The sequence below is a fragment of the Pan paniscus genome, chromosome 2, assembly GCF_029289425.2.
Source record: "Pan paniscus chromosome 2, NHGRI_mPanPan1-v2.0_pri, whole genome shotgun sequence".
Taxonomy (NCBI): domain Eukaryota; kingdom Metazoa; phylum Chordata; class Mammalia; order Primates; family Hominidae; genus Pan; species Pan paniscus.
In genome coordinates this window covers 154,207,903-154,224,834 of record NC_085926.1, presented here as the reverse complement: position 1 = coordinate 154,224,834, position 16,932 = coordinate 154,207,903, and the positions used below count along the sequence as shown (strand labels likewise).

At 40.4% G+C, this 16,932-nt stretch overlaps 1 protein-coding gene across 3 annotated transcripts in view; it reads right to left on the bottom strand.

Annotated features, from left to right (window-relative positions):
- The window catches only part of KCNAB1 (potassium voltage-gated channel subfamily A regulatory beta subunit 1), a 418,964-nt gene that overhangs the window by 231,464 nt on the left and 170,568 nt on the right, over positions 1-16,932 (bottom strand). Inside the window, exon 1 of one of the 3 annotated variants that reach the window (XM_003830649.6) lies at positions 14,683-15,825. The exons of the other annotated variants lie outside the window; for them this stretch is intronic. Coding sequence (XP_003830697.1) covers positions 14,683-14,903 — 221 coding nt within the window. The 5' untranslated portion in view covers positions 14,904-15,825. Of the gene's footprint in view, positions 1-14,682; positions 15,826-16,932 lie in introns of those variants that run through there. 3 annotated transcript variants of the gene reach the window in all.

Here is a 16,932-nt window from a genome sequence, read left to right as displayed (position 1 = left end):
GCCACACCAGGGGCTTCGCAGAACTTGGGAGAGGTTGGAAACCCCTAGCTGGGGATCCAGTCTCTCCACTGTCACAGGGCCATGTCCACAGGGCCATCACGTGCCTTGGACGCTGCAGGGAGCAAGGCTCATGGGACCCACAGACTTCCCACCAAACCAGCAGAATCTCAGCTTAATCTGGGAAATGCCTTTTCTTTCAAACCTGACTCTCTGTAATGGACTTAGACATCTGGACACCGAAAACACACTTTCTGCAAATAAGAACGTATTTGCAGAATACTACATAAGCTACTTGCTTGAATGTAGTAAAGTGAAGAGATGCAGGGAGGAACACCACATGTTAATATCTTCAAATGGTCTCACCAAACTTACCCCAGTACAACCAAACTGGAGGATCCCATCTTTCTTCATGCAACCTAGAAGAAAAGGTTGTAGCTCTTTGCAGGTCCTGGTGAATGGACTTGGAGTTGGGATTTCAAGTGGCCCTGCTGCCTAGGCCTGGACTATTCAGTCTCCTGGCTACTGCACCCCTTGAGAAAAGGCCAGAGTCACTGAACATGCCACACAGGGAAAACTCAGCTCCTTCTGTGCACCACATCAGATCAACACTCAAAATCCATGTTTTTCTAAGAGTTTTGGAATAGTTACATCACTTTTGCTAATTGATCAATACTAACCTGTAAGTATCAATATAAATAACTTGCTCCCACTGTATAGCTTCCATGCAGATATTCTCTTTTTGTTACTTGATCTGTTCACTACTTTAAGGAATACAGTTTCACAAGCCATGTTGCTTCCATTGACCCCTCTTTGTAAAGGATCAAGTGATAAGTTCAGGAATCGCTACCTTATGCTGACCCACATTCTTAGCAGACCAACAAAAACAAAGACTCAAGCAGTCCCTGCACAATTGTCTCCCAAGGACCCCGCACACAGCTCCACTTTCTCTTTTGCAACTACCCAGACAATGACCAGGAAATGTTTCTTGAGGATATGTGTGCTCTTTAGTGTCTAAATAGTAGGATGAATTGTCACAAGCATCCTTGACTCCTGTCTCTGTTGTTTTTAGGTTTCTTTTCTTTTGTAACCTATGCAAATTTGAGAGCCACCTTAAATTCTTTTCTGGAACAAGGCTGGGTGTAAGTAGATATAACAGAAACTGTGTACAACTATTAGTTTCCAGTCATTATGGCAGAATAATTTGGGGGACACCAAGGATAGGTCAGGCTATTCAGTAACCAAGGTCAAGAACAGATAGGATTCCTATTTCCAAAGGAAAGAAGCCCATCATGAATGTGAAGAGGACAAGTCTCATAGAGAATTAAGCCTGCACTGGAAAGCAAAAGGGTTGTATTGTAATGCAATCCCACAGAAGACTTTGAAGCTTATGAAAACTGGATCACTCATGCATCCATTCATCCATCCTGCAATCCTTTATTGATCACCTACAACATACCAAGCCACCGTGCTAGGACTGGGGATGATTAAAACAGGAATATTTTGAAGCCATGCACATACAAAGCTAAATAACAAGACCTATTGCAAAGATATCATATGTTCAAAGAACTTAATTTTTTTCTTGTCTATTTGTCCCATTCTATGCTAATACTGATATTAATGACAATTTTAATGGATAGTAATTGGTACTTCAGGTATATGGTCGCTTGCAATTATGAAAACAATCCTGAAAGTCTTGAAAAAGATTACCAAGTCCATCTTACAGATACTGGTAGTAAAGACAAAGTGAAGCAAACTGATACTCGAGTCCCTTTAGCTACTATGCCATGCTTCCACTGAGCCATTCACCCCTATGACCTCATGTATGTGTGTGCACCTTAGCGCACATCACACACACACTCACATACTCGATATAAATTATGGACTAAACATGTAGGATAAATACTTGCCATAAAAATCATCTTCAAAATATCTCTTACTTCTTTAAGCTTGATATTAATTTACCTATTAACACCTGATGATGCTTTTATTCCTCCCTTGAGGCAGATTTCTAATAGCTTGAACTGCCAAAAACAAAAAACCGCAATGGCTGCTGAACCTTCCATTAGCCTCTGGATTCTGGCATCAGTCCTGAACTCTTTAGTGCATGTTCTTTGTACCACCACACTGCTCCAGTCCTGCCTCTGCCCTGGTTTTCTCGGCAGGGTAACTATGGGGGACATTCCACTGCCACATGCCAACAAGGGAAATTAAAACCTTGTTCAGAAATGTCATTTGCCAATATTACATTCCTTTTAATCCTGAGTCACTATTAGTATACACATACGCTGGTCAGTATAACAGGAAGTAGGCCAGAAGCTGTCTGAACTTAGAATTGAAATCAAAAGTCCAATAATTTAGACTACATAATATACCATTAAGTTCTGTTTATGTTGTGCCTCAGTTGCGGTAACTTAAAATGGGCATAACATCGCTTGCTACCCCCTTCAGAGTTTTTCTCAAGGATAAAATAATAGTAGTTAAACTATTCAATCCCTTAGTTTGGATGTTGACATGAGGTAATCACCATAAAGAATGATTTTACTGGCAAAGAATGTTATTCAGACATTCTGATAATTAGCATTTGTCTTTTGTCAAACCCTGTCCCCAAAGTATTTCTATCTCAAAATAAGTAGAGACTGTGCTAATATCCTTAACATGAATACTAACAAGCAAAATGATAAACTAACATTTTACAAATGTTCTATTTCTAAAATTAATCATTATTAAAGTAAGGCCAAATACTTTCTCAGTGATATTGTCGTGTGATAGTACTGCCTTGCTGCTAAGAAATGAAATTGAAAAACACTAAACTCATCACATTTGCTTCATTAATGATCATCAATGACTTGTAATCAGGCAGAATCCACCTGCAGAATAAATATGCAGACTTCGATTTGCTTATTTTTCTTTTCTACTGTCAACATGAACCAACATTTTCATTGTTGTATTTGCATTAGGCCCAAGCAAAATGTCTTTTCTAAGTCAGAATACAGACCCTGGTGATAGTAATTTGGAAGACAGCAAAGTAGGTCAGGCTCTTCCCCTTACTATCCTCAATGTAGTACTAGAGGGGCTTGATGTGCACTGTTGACTCTAAATACACTGCCCTGTCTATATAAAGATGATGCCACCTAGCTGAAAGTGCATGGGGAGTTACCTAGCCCTGTGAGGGGTTCTAGAGCAATATCCTCCTATCCCTATTTTAGAATGACTTCCTCCATTATTGCATTCTAACCCATGCTTTGCTTCCCAGACTATAGGTCAGGGGGGTAGCAGAGTTCACAATCAGCAAGGTCCCCCAGGAGCCATTTCCTTATTTCCATCTTACTCAAGCATTGTGTCTCTTACAGCCTCCAGGAAACAATATCTGGCCACAAGAGATTAAATTATAGGCAAAGGTTGAGTTTTAACTCTTGAGTCTCCTGATTTCTGAATTTCCAGAAAACTCTTTTCCTAACTCACTTTGATTTGTAACCACTAATATTTCTCCCCAGATATAATGCAATCTGGTACTTTTGCTTGCATGCCAAGAGAGAGTATATAGACTTAAATGATTTGAAATCAAGAGTATAACCTTCAAAGCCCAGTATTCTAGGCAGTGATAAGAGAGCTGTAGGTCTTTGGAAAGAACTGGGGAACACCCAGGCTTTTCTATTGGCATGTGAGACAGAACTTCACAGAGGGGAAACTACATCAGATTTAAAACATTTGAAAATGTGTGTCATAATAAACTCCTTCTTTTCTCCTCCACAACACTGCTATGACAATGTGAACAAAGCAGGGACAGCGTGAGTTTTATGGAAGGGTTAAGGTCTATTCTGTGATGTGAACAGAGCCTCCCAGATGCACTGGGAATGCGCTGCTTCATCTGCCATGATCCCAAGTGCTAGAAAGAAGTTCTATTCCCATATCTCACTGATTACAGTCATGAAATTTGGAGGTAGATATATTTTTAAGTCATGAGCATTTTAATTACAGCTTGGTCTTTGTGGCTGTCCATTGATTTTCAATTAATGTTCACCCCTTAATTTAGTTTGTACTTAGGTCTTGGTAGCAAAAAAAGAAAAAAGAGATACTCCTTGTAGGTGTTAGTGAGGGGCTGAGGGAAGCAGAGCAGATTCAGATAGTAGCTGCTGTAATAATAATTGCAAAGGCCAAGATAAAACTTTAAACTTTACCACACTGTAGCCACACAATGTAAATGAGAGTTTTATTTCTGATTCAAAACCCAAGCTGTAGCCTTACTCAGAGAAAATCCCCAGCACTCAGCATTTTCAATGATCCCATTATTCTTTTTGCTGCCTTGCTTCACCTGGACAAGTCTTGGATTCTAGAAAAAGTGATGGGGATATGATGCTTGATACTTTAGGGTTCCTTTAACTCTCCCCTCTCCCATATAACATTTTTTGCATGATATGGGTGGCAGGCTGTATACTGGCCCATGAAAGACGTCTATGTCCTAATTCCTGGAAACTGTGCACATATTACCTTCTATGGTAAAAGGGACAGTGTAGGTGGAATTAATTAAGGATTCTGAGGTGAGGAGATTTGCTGGATTACCTAGGTGGGCTCGATGTTATCACAGCAGTCCTTTAAGAGGCAGGCAGGAGAATCGAAGTGAGAAAAAAAGAGATGTGAAGACAGAACTGGAGATTAGAATGATGTGCTTTGAAGATGGAGGAAAGAGTCAAGGAATGCAGGTAACCTCTAGAAGCCGAAAAAGGCAAGGTAATGGATTTCCAACCAGAAGCCTCCAGAGAAAAGGAGCTTTGCTGACACTTTAAGTTTAGACTTTGGACCTCCAGAATTATGAAATAATACATCTGTGTTAGTTTAAGACACTAATTTTGTGGAAATCTGTTGTAGCAGCAAGAGGAAACCAATACAGTGTGAAATTTACAGCTTTGCTTCTGAAGGATACTTGCTGTACCCCCTTTTAAAAAATCACCTCTTGTTTTGAAACAGAACCCACAGAAGGTCCTGCTGAAGCCCTCAGGAAAAAATATCTGGTGAAATTTGGAGTTCTCTGGCAAATGTCCACTTGTTTTTCTCATTAAGGAATTATCCCAAACTTTTATGAACTAAGATCCAAGCCTCTTGATTTCCAAAAGATCACTTCTGGAGAAACTGTATTTCAGTGAAAGTGAAACCTTAAGCTCCTTCCTTGGAAATGAAATATAAGCCATTATTGAGTGAGACGCTGTATGTTAGACCATGGATTTCCCAACTCCTTTCTATTTGGGTCTCTTTAGAGTAGCAGTTCATTTATTTTCTCTTCATTAAAATGAAACAAATATGTTCTTCATCAAGATGAAAACCTTCTGAAATCAGGCTACTAAGATTTCTTCTGAACATTTTCAGTTTTTTAAAGTAAATGCACGGACACTATCATGCAGACGTGCTTGTGCATATACAGATAGGAAACTGAGTAGTGAGTCAAAAGGTTTATTTTCCTCAAATGCCTCAGAGGAATTCTTTGCTGATTCTTGAGTTGAAAGAGAGTAGCATTCATTAAAGCCATGTTATTTACGCAGTTGATTTTTATAACAAGGTTGTTGTTGTGGTCTCAGGCCAAAGACATTTTTAAAAAAACTAAAACATAAAAACCTAGTTTAAAGAGGAAGCTAATGGAAAAGAGGAAGCTTATTAGCATGTGTTCCTCAGGAAAAATCTTGCATTTCTTACATAAGAGCTCTGTTAAACCAGATGGGCTTTCCAGTAGATATGAACTAATCATGAGGAGCTCTGTGCTTGTAATTTCTGGAGTTGAGCCCCTCCATGGGCATTCTCCTATAAGATGTTAATTACCCATACAGAAAATTTTTCTTGTTAATCATAGCAGTCATATACAGTTGCATTTATATTTAAACCTCCTATGTTAAAAATAAATTATCTATAAGAATATATCAAAAAGCAAATTAATCACAGTACAAGTTGTTAGCTTTCTACCTGGATACTCAACTATCATTGAAACCTATACATCAAATTTGGCCTTTTCATATTTCTTTAACCCAAGAAACTTCAACTGTCACCATTATAATTTTTCGAGTTGATATCTCATAAGAATTGCTATGTGTCAGCATAGTCATCCCCCATTACTCTAATAAATAGGTTAGGATTTTTTTTTAATGTTTTACAGAAATTGTTGCATAGAATGATTCAAAATATGAAAAACATTTTTTTTTCCTTCTAAAACAGGAAGCATGACCAGGGCATGCAGACGAAAGGACATACCATGTTTCTGTTATTAGCCAATCTTGCTATTCTATACTGAAAAGTCTAGACTTTGACTTGGAATTGTATCCAGCACTGAGTGACTGAAAGAAGAGATAGACATTGTATAGAGGGTTTGAATGAGAGTTATAGTTACAGTTGGGAGTCAGAAAATGAAATCTAGGAGAAAACTGCTGGTATCGTTCTGGAAATTAGGAAGCTGAGTTGTAGTAACGGTTTTCAAGTACCAGCAACCTTATGAGGCAGAAAATTATAGTTAGCTCATTTTCACGTCAACAGAGGACAGGACAAGAAGTTTCCGATGCAGCTTTAAAGAAGCCGAGTCAATTGCAAAGAGGAATTTTGTGATTGGGAAGTATTTTTTTTACCTTGGATGGTTTCGTAGTAGAACAGTCAGGCCAGATCTGATGAACAGGTGCTGGGATGAGAATGGGAGAGAATCTCCCTCCCCAGGTATCAGAAGGAAGTGGGAGTCCTCTGTATGCCACATGTGCCTCCTTTGTCTTGTTGCTGTGCCCTTGGTTTCTTGTTTTTTAATCTTTTATATTCATTTTTCTCCCTGACTTGACTGTTGGAGTCCAGGCAATAGAGAACAATTCTGAAAACCCTCACCTTATCACTTCCTCTGAGGACTTTAGAGCTTAATGAATGATTCTGATTCTCAAAAAGAAGAGCCAAATTTTTTCATGACTGCTGTGAAAGATTATACAATATTTCTTTAGAGGCCTTTACAAGTAGTTGCTGCACAGTGCAAATTGGAAAAACAGGACAGATTTCTCATGGGGGCTAGACCAGATGGCCTGTGTGAATGCTCTCAGAGTCCTCCCTAGCTGTCAATTCCAAGAAAAAAAAAATCACTGCTGGGCTTCTGTTTTGGTTTCCAATCTGGGTAAATGAAAATCAACCTGCAGTAAGGAATTTTAAATGTGTTTTGATTTCGACTTTCAGGAGCAAGCTTTCAAAGTAATCTTAAATGCATACAGGAGAGTTAAGTATGTTCAGCACAGAATGCCCAAATGAGCATTTCCTGTCCAGTGTTGACATGTGGCAATGTTCAATCATATGTGCCTATGGTTTTGTAGATCTCTTCCTGAGAAGCCTGTGCTTTAGACACTGTGATGCTAAGCATGCTATCATCTGGAAGTTAATTTATGTCCAACTTCAGAACATGTACCAGTGAAGAGCCTCTGTGGCAGCACTGTGGGGTCCTCACGGCTCTACAGGAGATGGAGAAAGTTGGTCTGGCTCTCTCAGCACACAGCATGGCTTTGCTTCTTCCAGAGATAAAAGCTTGGGCTGCAAATTGTGCCTATGTAGAGAAGGGAATTGTCCTTTCTAGAAGTGTTGCATGTGCTGTGCTTCTTTCCTGTGTTGAAAAATGGGGCCTACCCAAGAAGCTGCAATGTGGAAGCGAAAGGAGCATAAGGAACTCTGCCCTTGGAGTCAGGACCTCACTTTGGCCTTGGCCCTCTGCCCAACTTCATGGGTAACTCTGACCAAGGAACTAACTGGCCAATCTGTATAAAACAAAGTAACTGCACTAGATGGCGTCTTGAGTTCCCTCACCAACAACCATTGCTAACTCTCTTATTTCTGGTGATCACATAGTATTAATAATTCTCAATATTGAAATGAAAATTTAAAGGACTTTTGCCTTGAATTCCAGACTCAATCACTCTATTTCTAATTCTTAAAAAAGTGAAAAACTGGTTACAAAAATGTCTTTAAGCATACAATATGATTAACTTGCAATATCAAATCTTCTTACGATGCCTAATAGCTATTTATCTGAATGGCTTTGAAATTCTTCAAGAAAAAGTATGAATTGATGCTTCTGAATTCTTCTCATAAGAGAATTTTCTCTCCTAAAAAAGTTTTTAAAGGGTACTCAAATAAATTAAGAGTCCTATATTTTGATCAAATTCACTGAATCCAAATCTCATACTGTTCATAAATTGATATACTAAAGATAGACTATGAATTTGGTGAAAGGAATTTTAAAAATCAAAGTGAAATTTAGGAATCTGATTTTCCTTTTGAATGTGATGGGATTTTTTTCTCCTTTCAGAACATTTCTCAAATTACCATAAATTGAGATGTTTGCAGAATTTTTAAAAAAGAATTTCTTTAAAATGAGTGTACTTCTAAAGAGGATCATTGAGTGGATGTGGGATTAAGGACTCCATGTGTAACAACCAAACTGAAGATTGCAGCTAGAAAACTAGCCATTTCCGGAAACTCTTCAGACTCCTTCACGTCCACGTGCGCACATGCATGCATGCACACACACACATACACAGCCCCACAGCCCCCACACACACTTCCAGAACCATAGAACTGGAACAATGTTTGCGTAATAACTTCCAGGAGGCTCCCTCCCCTCCTACCATTTTCTCACCATCCCATGGATGCCAGACTTCTGACTGCTGCCTTGCAGAGGTGGAATAAACTCTATGAGATTGAATCAGCAGTTAATTTTTAGGAAGGCTCTTCCACCTCCCCATTCTCACCATTTTACTTTGAGGCAGAGAGGAAAGCCCATACCCATGGGTGTCAGTGGAAATGACAACGGTATTCTTTACCAAAAAACAATAACAAAACCCAAAAATAAACCAAGAAACTTGGCATTTCAAATAACCAAACTGCTCTTTTTTTCTGGACTAAAATCAAATATTTCTGTTTGAAACACAGCCACAGAGCTAGCTCTCCTTTTCCTCCTCTTCAGCCCACCTATTTCCTCCCACTTTTCCCCATACGGAGACTTGCATGCACACACACACGCACACGAGCACACGCGCGCACACACACACGCGCGCTAAGTGCCTTTTACATAATTGGCTGACAAGATTGATCTTTCAGTTGAATTGTTTTAATTCAAAAACTACCCACCATTCGTGGGAGGTAAAGAATGGTGACTGTGACATGTGCTTTAATAAAAAGGCTCTGAAAGGAATGGCATGGGAAAGGCATCTGGTATCTGGTCTGAGTCTTTTGCATATAGTCCTGACTCTCTATAGGAAAGTAGAGAGTGCCATGGAATTTAACATAAATTTTCTTATTCCATAGCTACAACTCTTAATTTTTTTTTTCCTGGAACAACTGCCAGATTAATCCTTTCTTAACAGAACTTTGTAAGCAGACATCCTGCTTAAAAATCCTTACTGGTCCCTCCATTGCTGATGTTCCCTCGTGTCTAAATATCTTACCCTCCATGGAGCCATATTCCAATCTCTTTTCACCACTACAAGATTCTTTCTCACCACTTCCCTGTACAAACCCTCTGAGTAAAAAAAAAAAAAAAAAAAAAAAAAAAAAAAAAAAAAGCCAACCTCAATACATACTGTATTATGCCATTTATATTCTTGAAACAATAAAATTTCAGAGATGACTTGAAGATTAATGGTTACCCAAGATTAGAAATTGGAGAAGGGGGAGTGGATGTGGACAGAAATGGGTAACATGAGGGAGCCCTGTGATGACGGAACAATTTTGATTCTTCGTTCTGGTGGTGGTTACACAAATCTATACATGTGATAAATATACATAGGCATACAACATGCAGACAAAAATGAATACATGTATAACTGGTAAAATCGGAATAAATCCTATGGATTGTACCAAACCATATGGATCATCAATTTCCTGGTTTTGCTATCATGCTATATAGTTAAGCAGGATGTTTACCACTGGAGAAATTAAGGGCATATGGAAATTCCCTGTACTTCTTTTCTTTGCAAACTTCTGTGAATTTATAATTATTTCAAAAACAATTTTAATGGTAGTTAACTTTAAAAATGGGGGAAAAGTTGGCCGGGCGCGGTGGCTCACGCCTGTAATTCCAGCACTTTGGGAGGCCGAGGTGGGCGGATCACGAGGTCAGGAGATCGAGATCATCCTGGCTAACACGGTGAAACCCCGTCTCTACTAAAAATATAAAACATTAGCCAGGCATGGTGGTGGGCACCTGTAGTCCCAGCTACTCGGGAGGCTGAGGCAGGAGAATGGCATGAACCCAGGAGGCGGAGCTTGCAGTGAGCTGAGACGGCGCCACTGCCCTCCAGCCTGCGCTACAGAGCGAGACTCCATCTCAAAAAAAAAAAGGTGGAGGGGGGGAGTTGAAGTTTTTAGTGGAATTTAAAGATTGTTTTCAATGAAATGGGGCCCATCATATGCCAATGTTCTAAAACTAAAATAACAATTTCAGAATGAGGAGGAGGGAGTTTATCAGTACAAACGTGCTCAATTCTGAATGACAAGCTCTGAGACCATGTCAAACACTGGTAGCTGGATCATTCCAAAAAGTTATTTAAAAAAACAAAACCCAAACCAACCAAACAAAAACAACCCAATGTGCCTTAACTTCTGTTCTAAATGATTTGCTCTTCTTAGGTTGAAAGATTCATGTATATACCTACATCTATCATGTGTAAATCTATCATGTATGGTTGTAGAGTGTACACCAAACTAACACAGTGTAATGAAATCTGAGATTAAAAATAGACATAAAAATAGAACAAAGGAACTTTCATGCACTAACAAAGCACAACTATGAAACTCTGAAAGTGAAATGATGAAGAGTTTGGTTAATGGGTACAAACATATAGTGATATAGAAGAAATAAGTTCTAATGTTTGACAGCAGAGTAGACTGACTATAATTAACAATAACGTATTGTATATTTCAAAATAGCTAGAAGAGAGGACTTGAAATATTCCCAATACATAGAAATGATAAATACTGATGGTAATGTGTACCCTAAATACCCTGACTTGATCATTACACATTCTATGCATGTAATATATAATATCACATGTACCCCATAAATATATACAAATAATCTGTATTGGAAAAAAAAAACCCTCTAAGGAAAGGAATAATCCTGTGTTATTTACATACAGGATAGTCCTCAGTATAAACATTAGGTGGAATCTTGTTCTCTTGGGCTGACAGTAGCTTTGGAATGCCAGAATGTTCCAGTAGATTTTTTTTATCTTCTGCCTTCAAACAATAACCAGTTTTATGCAATATTCTTATACAATGATGGTGTGAATATAATAGTGCCTTTAAGCATTTTATTCTTGCAGAATTCAGAGGTTTTGCACAAGTATACATTAATTCTTTCTAAAATCTCAGTTTTGTGAGTTATTGATTAATGGGTGGTAAACATAGGCTGTTATATTAGTTGGCTTTAAAAATCATAAGGCATTATATAAGTAGAAGGCATTATACCTATTTATCAGGGTTACAAGTAGGTCCTCAGCTGCCAGGTAGCACCATACACCTTAAAGAAGTCTCTGGATAGCAAAATGGGTGGCAGACATACGCACAATTACTCATGCCCCAAGATGCAATCATTAATTCTGGAACTGAAGCAGAGTTGGTAACTTCAAAATGGATCAACTAAGTTGGCCCAAGCATGACTATCACCCCTCCAAAAAAAAATAACTTCATAGGAATATCTTCTATTAGACAATTATGTTATTTGTTTGTTTGCTTGTTTGTTTGTTTTGTTATTTATGGTCTGTTTCTTCAACCTGTACTTTAGCCCCAGACTTCACCTGGCTTCTGCACCTTTGTGTACCAGTTGAGTAAGGTTCCTGATACAGAATAGGTGCTCAACAAATATTTATTGACTATGCTGACTAAATGAGTACCTCTTCACTAGGCAACATTGCTGTTTGACAATTTTTGAGTTGTAGACCATTTTCAAATTCTGGTGAAAGCTATAAACCCTTTCCTCAGAAAAATGCACAAAAAGACTTTTTAAAAAATCTTATGTTGGATTTAGGGATCCCCTTTAAAGCTCTGCCTATGAAAACCATTTTCAAGGATGAAATTGTGACCACAATTAGCTACTACTAACTTTCCATTTTAGTTATTTCAGGCATTCTCCAGATTGCTTACCTAAGCCAATTATCTTCCCTATTCTATGGCATTATTTTTGTATATTCTGCTATTTGTTATCATTAACAAATAGTCCATATATGCACATTATACTTTAGCTAAAACAATGTAAAAAAGGATAATTTAGCTAATAAAAGTTACTTCTATCATTTTTTATAAAGTATATAATTAGTCTCCCTCCCCCTTTTAACCCTAAGAAAGCTTGGTGTACATTTGGCATAATCTCATAATCTCCTTCATAAAGGTCACTCAGAGTAGAATCTGAAACAGAAGAGTAAGTCATATTCACACACACACAAGGCAAATCTCCTGACTGTTACAGATAGAGTGGCTTGGAACATGAGCACAAGTGAAAAAGAGGCATCTTGTTTAGTTACCTTAAGAAACAACATATACCGAAGATCCCAGTGGCTAACTTTTTGTTAGAGAACTGTCTTTAGTTGTCAGTAATGAAAGGTGCCCAAGCGAACCTTGCTCACACTCTGAGCTTTTGGGAAGCAGAGTTATCACTCAACAGGAGTTGAGCTGTGCCACCAGAAAAACCTTAATGGAAATCTTCTGACTTCCAAAGGCCTTCATAAGAGCAAACTCTTCCAACACAATCATCAAGCAACTATGAAACTCTGCCTCAAGAAATTAGTGGTCTTACTTTTGATTTCTTCTGATTTACAAAAAGAAAGTTCATAGTGCTGCTAAAGTACTAGAGGCCACAATTTAAACCACCTTCTGTGATCTGCCTTAACCCTGGAGGGTCCTGTTCCTGGGGACCTTGCCCAGGAAAGCAGCTGCTTATCTCCATCTCAGTAGCTGAAGTGCATGCAGAGCAGCACTGTGTCCACAAGGCAGGGGCTGCGTGTGTGCCACAGCAGCAGCCATAGAAAACATCAGTGGACTCAAGACTACAGTCTCATTTAGAGAACTGTCATTGTGGTGCCCCACTCTCTCCATCACAGGGATATCAGGAAAAGCAAAGGCACTCACACAGCTGATGCTTCAATGAGTTGACCTAAGTCAGGCTGCTTACATTTGTACTGCAGCTGGGGTAAAGAGCTTTAGTTATGGTTGTTTTGCTTTTTCCCACCCAAGGACTTTTTTTCTTAATGGCTCAAACATATATCAAAATAACAGTGCTTGATGTTTGTGCAATGAGAAACTTTCCTGTAACTCTGCAAAGAAACTTTTTTCAAGGGCAACTTTTATAAAAACAGGTTTAAATGCTTATTTCAGCAACCTCACATGAGAAACACATGTTGCCTATGCATTATTTTCATTAACTTCATCCTATCCTAAAACCTGGTTCCTAACAAAGACAAGAGATAGTTAGATATAGACAATTAACAAAATCATATCTGCAATCTGAAGTAACCAAAGTTTTTTGGAAGATGTGTTGGTAGCTTCTCTCCTCTACATTCACAAACACTTTTAGAAACTAGAAGCACAGTAGTTTTAAAGAAATAAAGTCAGAGGGACTTGGTACAAAGCAAATGTAATGAGGAGGCAGGAGTCACATAATTGAATAATGAAATTTTCTACTTGTCAAATGTAAGTCATGCCCTATTAGAGCAGCCACTATTACCAGGATGATTCCAACTATGGAAAACAACATAGGGGATGAGGAAGCTTTAAAATTTATGAGGAAACTAGTAGAATTGCAACAATTTACATTTTCTCCATATTTCACAAGGTCTACATTTAATTTCAAGCAGTAATTTAGGCTTAAATATGGCTATTCAATCTAATTTACCATTATAGGTGGTTTTTCCTGCAACAAAGCTTCTTTAAAAAGCTTTGTATAGCATTTGCTAACTTGGTCTTTCAAAAGATAAATAAGGCCAGGCGCGGTGGTTTACTCCTGTAATCCCAGCACTTTGGGAGGCCAAGGCCGGCGGATCACTTGAGGTCAGGAGTTCGAGACCAGCCTGGCCAACATGGTGAAAGCTCTTTTCTATTAAAAACATAAAAAATGAGCCGGGTGTGGTGGCAGGTGCCTGTAATTCAAGCTACTCAGGAGGTTAAGGCAGGAGAATCGCTTGAACCCAGGAGGCTATTTCCCAGGCGACAGAGCCCAGATCGCACCACTGCACTCCAGCCTGGGCAACAGAGCGAGACTCTGTCTCAAACAAAACAAACAAAAGATAAATAAGAGAGCAGTACTAGATGAGAAACTATTTCTGATAGTATAATCCCAGAAACTACTGTCTTTATCATAAAATAGAACAAACACATTTGCTATTGAAAAACTATCCTGATCTAAATACCAGTTCCAGCAGTTGTGTTTTTTTCTCGGGACTGGAATGTACATAGTTTATAAAATGTTCATAGGACTTTAGAATTATACAAAATGGGCCACATTTTAAAAAATCTTTACACACACAAGCACCCTGGGTTTATTCATCCCCCTAAAGAGCTATTTTAGAACCACCTGAGAATTCTAAAGTGAGCAACCCACTGATGAGTAAGTCACTTTTCAAAACCGATGGACTGTCTCCACTGCACCTGTATAGAACCTGGATACCCCGCACAGAGGGAATCTTACATGCATACCTATATTTCATGCCAGTCTGCTTTGCGGTGGACTCTTTGAGAGAAATGTGATGCTGAGGCGTGAACGTCCCCAGGCTGCGCGCGATGATAGCGACCGTGCGGAATTTGGCCCGGGCTGCGTTCACCACATTGGGGGCGGTGGAGCTCTGCTTGCTCAGAAGTCGGTCCTCACCATTCCGACTCTTCAAATTGTGCTCTGTGCAGGCTATGGAGACTTGCATTGCTTCCCCAGGCAGCGCACGGTCCCTCTCAGAACCCCAGAACACAGGCAGTCACGAGAGGTTGAGCAGTTGCGGGGATTTCTGCTTTTCTTTTAAGCCCTCCTTGCTCCCCCTTCCTGGGGATGCCGTCAGAGGAGTCCTGGCGGCTGACTTTCGAGCCAAGCCCACAAAGTGGCACAAGGGGCTGCGATGCAGGAAAGAGTCCCTGGGGACCCAGAGAAGTAAACAGACCGCCCCGAAGTTGTCACAGCAGCTGGAGGGAGAATCAGGTTTGCAAATCTTCCCGGGCTGTAATCTCGGCTGATTAAACAGCCAAATCCATGCAGTGGGGGAGGTTTTTACAGAAGCCTAGAGCTGAGCATTCATGGTGACTGCACGCAGCCCTTCGCGGAGCCGGTCCGCGGTGTCTGAATGCGGGCTCGCTTCTGGGCGATGGCTCAAATCAGCGCAGGCTTACCGCAAGATGCGCCGCCAGCATCCCCTGGACCACAGGCAGGATGCTCAACTGGCGCGCGGAGCATCCCAAGAAGCAGCTAATCGCAAGCGGGTCCCCTCGGACTGGTGGTCTCCATCCACTCCGGCTGTCAGCTCCCTCCCGCCTCCGCTCCGGGAGGACGTGGGGGCTCCTCAAGACCCCTCCCCACTCATTCTCGAGCGAAAGCCTGGGTTGCTGAGCCTGCACCGACACGGGTTTGCAGCTGCACGGAGGAGCAGGCAGGTCCCTTTAAGGAGCTCTTTGCCTTTGTGTGCGATGGGAAGGCAAAGATCACTTGCACCAGGCTCTTGCTGTAACAAATCGGGAGGGTTGCTCCATAAAAAGGGGCTCTGCCCAGACTCAGACCAAATCTGCTGCAGCACAACAGTTGGAACTGGGGGAAGGCAGAGAGGGGGTGCTTATGCCGCGGAACACGCCAGTGAATTAACACGTGAATACTCTGTGACTGGCTTGCTGAAACACAGCTTGAAATCCCTGTTATTAGCCTTGTCAGAGTTCCTTTTCTCTCTGCAAGTTATTTCTTAAGCAGATAAGTTTGGTTTCCTGAGATGCCACAGTGCAGACTCTTTGGAATCAACTCTGCTAACTTACTGCAAAATTTATTCTGGCTACCAGAGGAGGGACTGGGATGGGGGAGGGGCAGCAATCCAGCACCACCCAGGAGGGGGATGCACTAGGTGTGCAGCAGGTCCATAGTACCACCCAGGAAGGTCCAGGCATGTGGCTGAAACCACATACACTGCCCACTGATCATCTGTGGCCACCTGTGAGGACAAGCACTATATCCTGTCTCCAGGTCAGGTGGGCAGTAGGACATCCCTGGGGACTCTGAACCCACATGAGGCAGGAATATTTTCTGGTTTGATGTCAGGTGCAAAGCAATTGCTCAATAAATGTGACTGAACCAAACTAAGCATCAGTTGGCTGGTAATTTACTTTCCATTTGAAATGTATGGAAACCAAACCCCTCTCACAGATTTACTTACAATAAAATTATGGCTTCTGCAAAATCAGCTTTCTAAATGTAGTTCCCAACAGATACTGCTGTCAAGCAAAAAGAACCAGTATTTAACGCAACAATATTTCTGAATACCATCACTGTATTAGTCAATGAAGATCAATATGGAGAAAAAAGGAAGCACTGTCCCCCTCCTCAAGGAGCAGGCCATCTGGGAGGGAAGGACAAAATATTCAGCCTTAAAGGGTCTGACTAACAATGTTGGAAGGCATATTATGACATATCTGAATGGATGGCACAGACTCTAAGTACACTAGAGAAAGTACACTGGAGAAAGTTGTTCATTTTGATTCATTCCCCACACTTCTACCAAGTCCCTGACTTTGCTTGTTGCTGGGCCACAAAGATGGCTGAAACAGAGGCTGGGCCCTCAAGAAGCTCATGGGTGCCCAGGCGACCCTCCTAGAAGAGTGGGACTTTGCCTGGTACATGAAAAAATGGGTTGAATTTGATTACCAGGAGAGGAAGAAGGCAGTGATCCCAGGGGTTGCCAGGTTTGGACAGGACACACAATC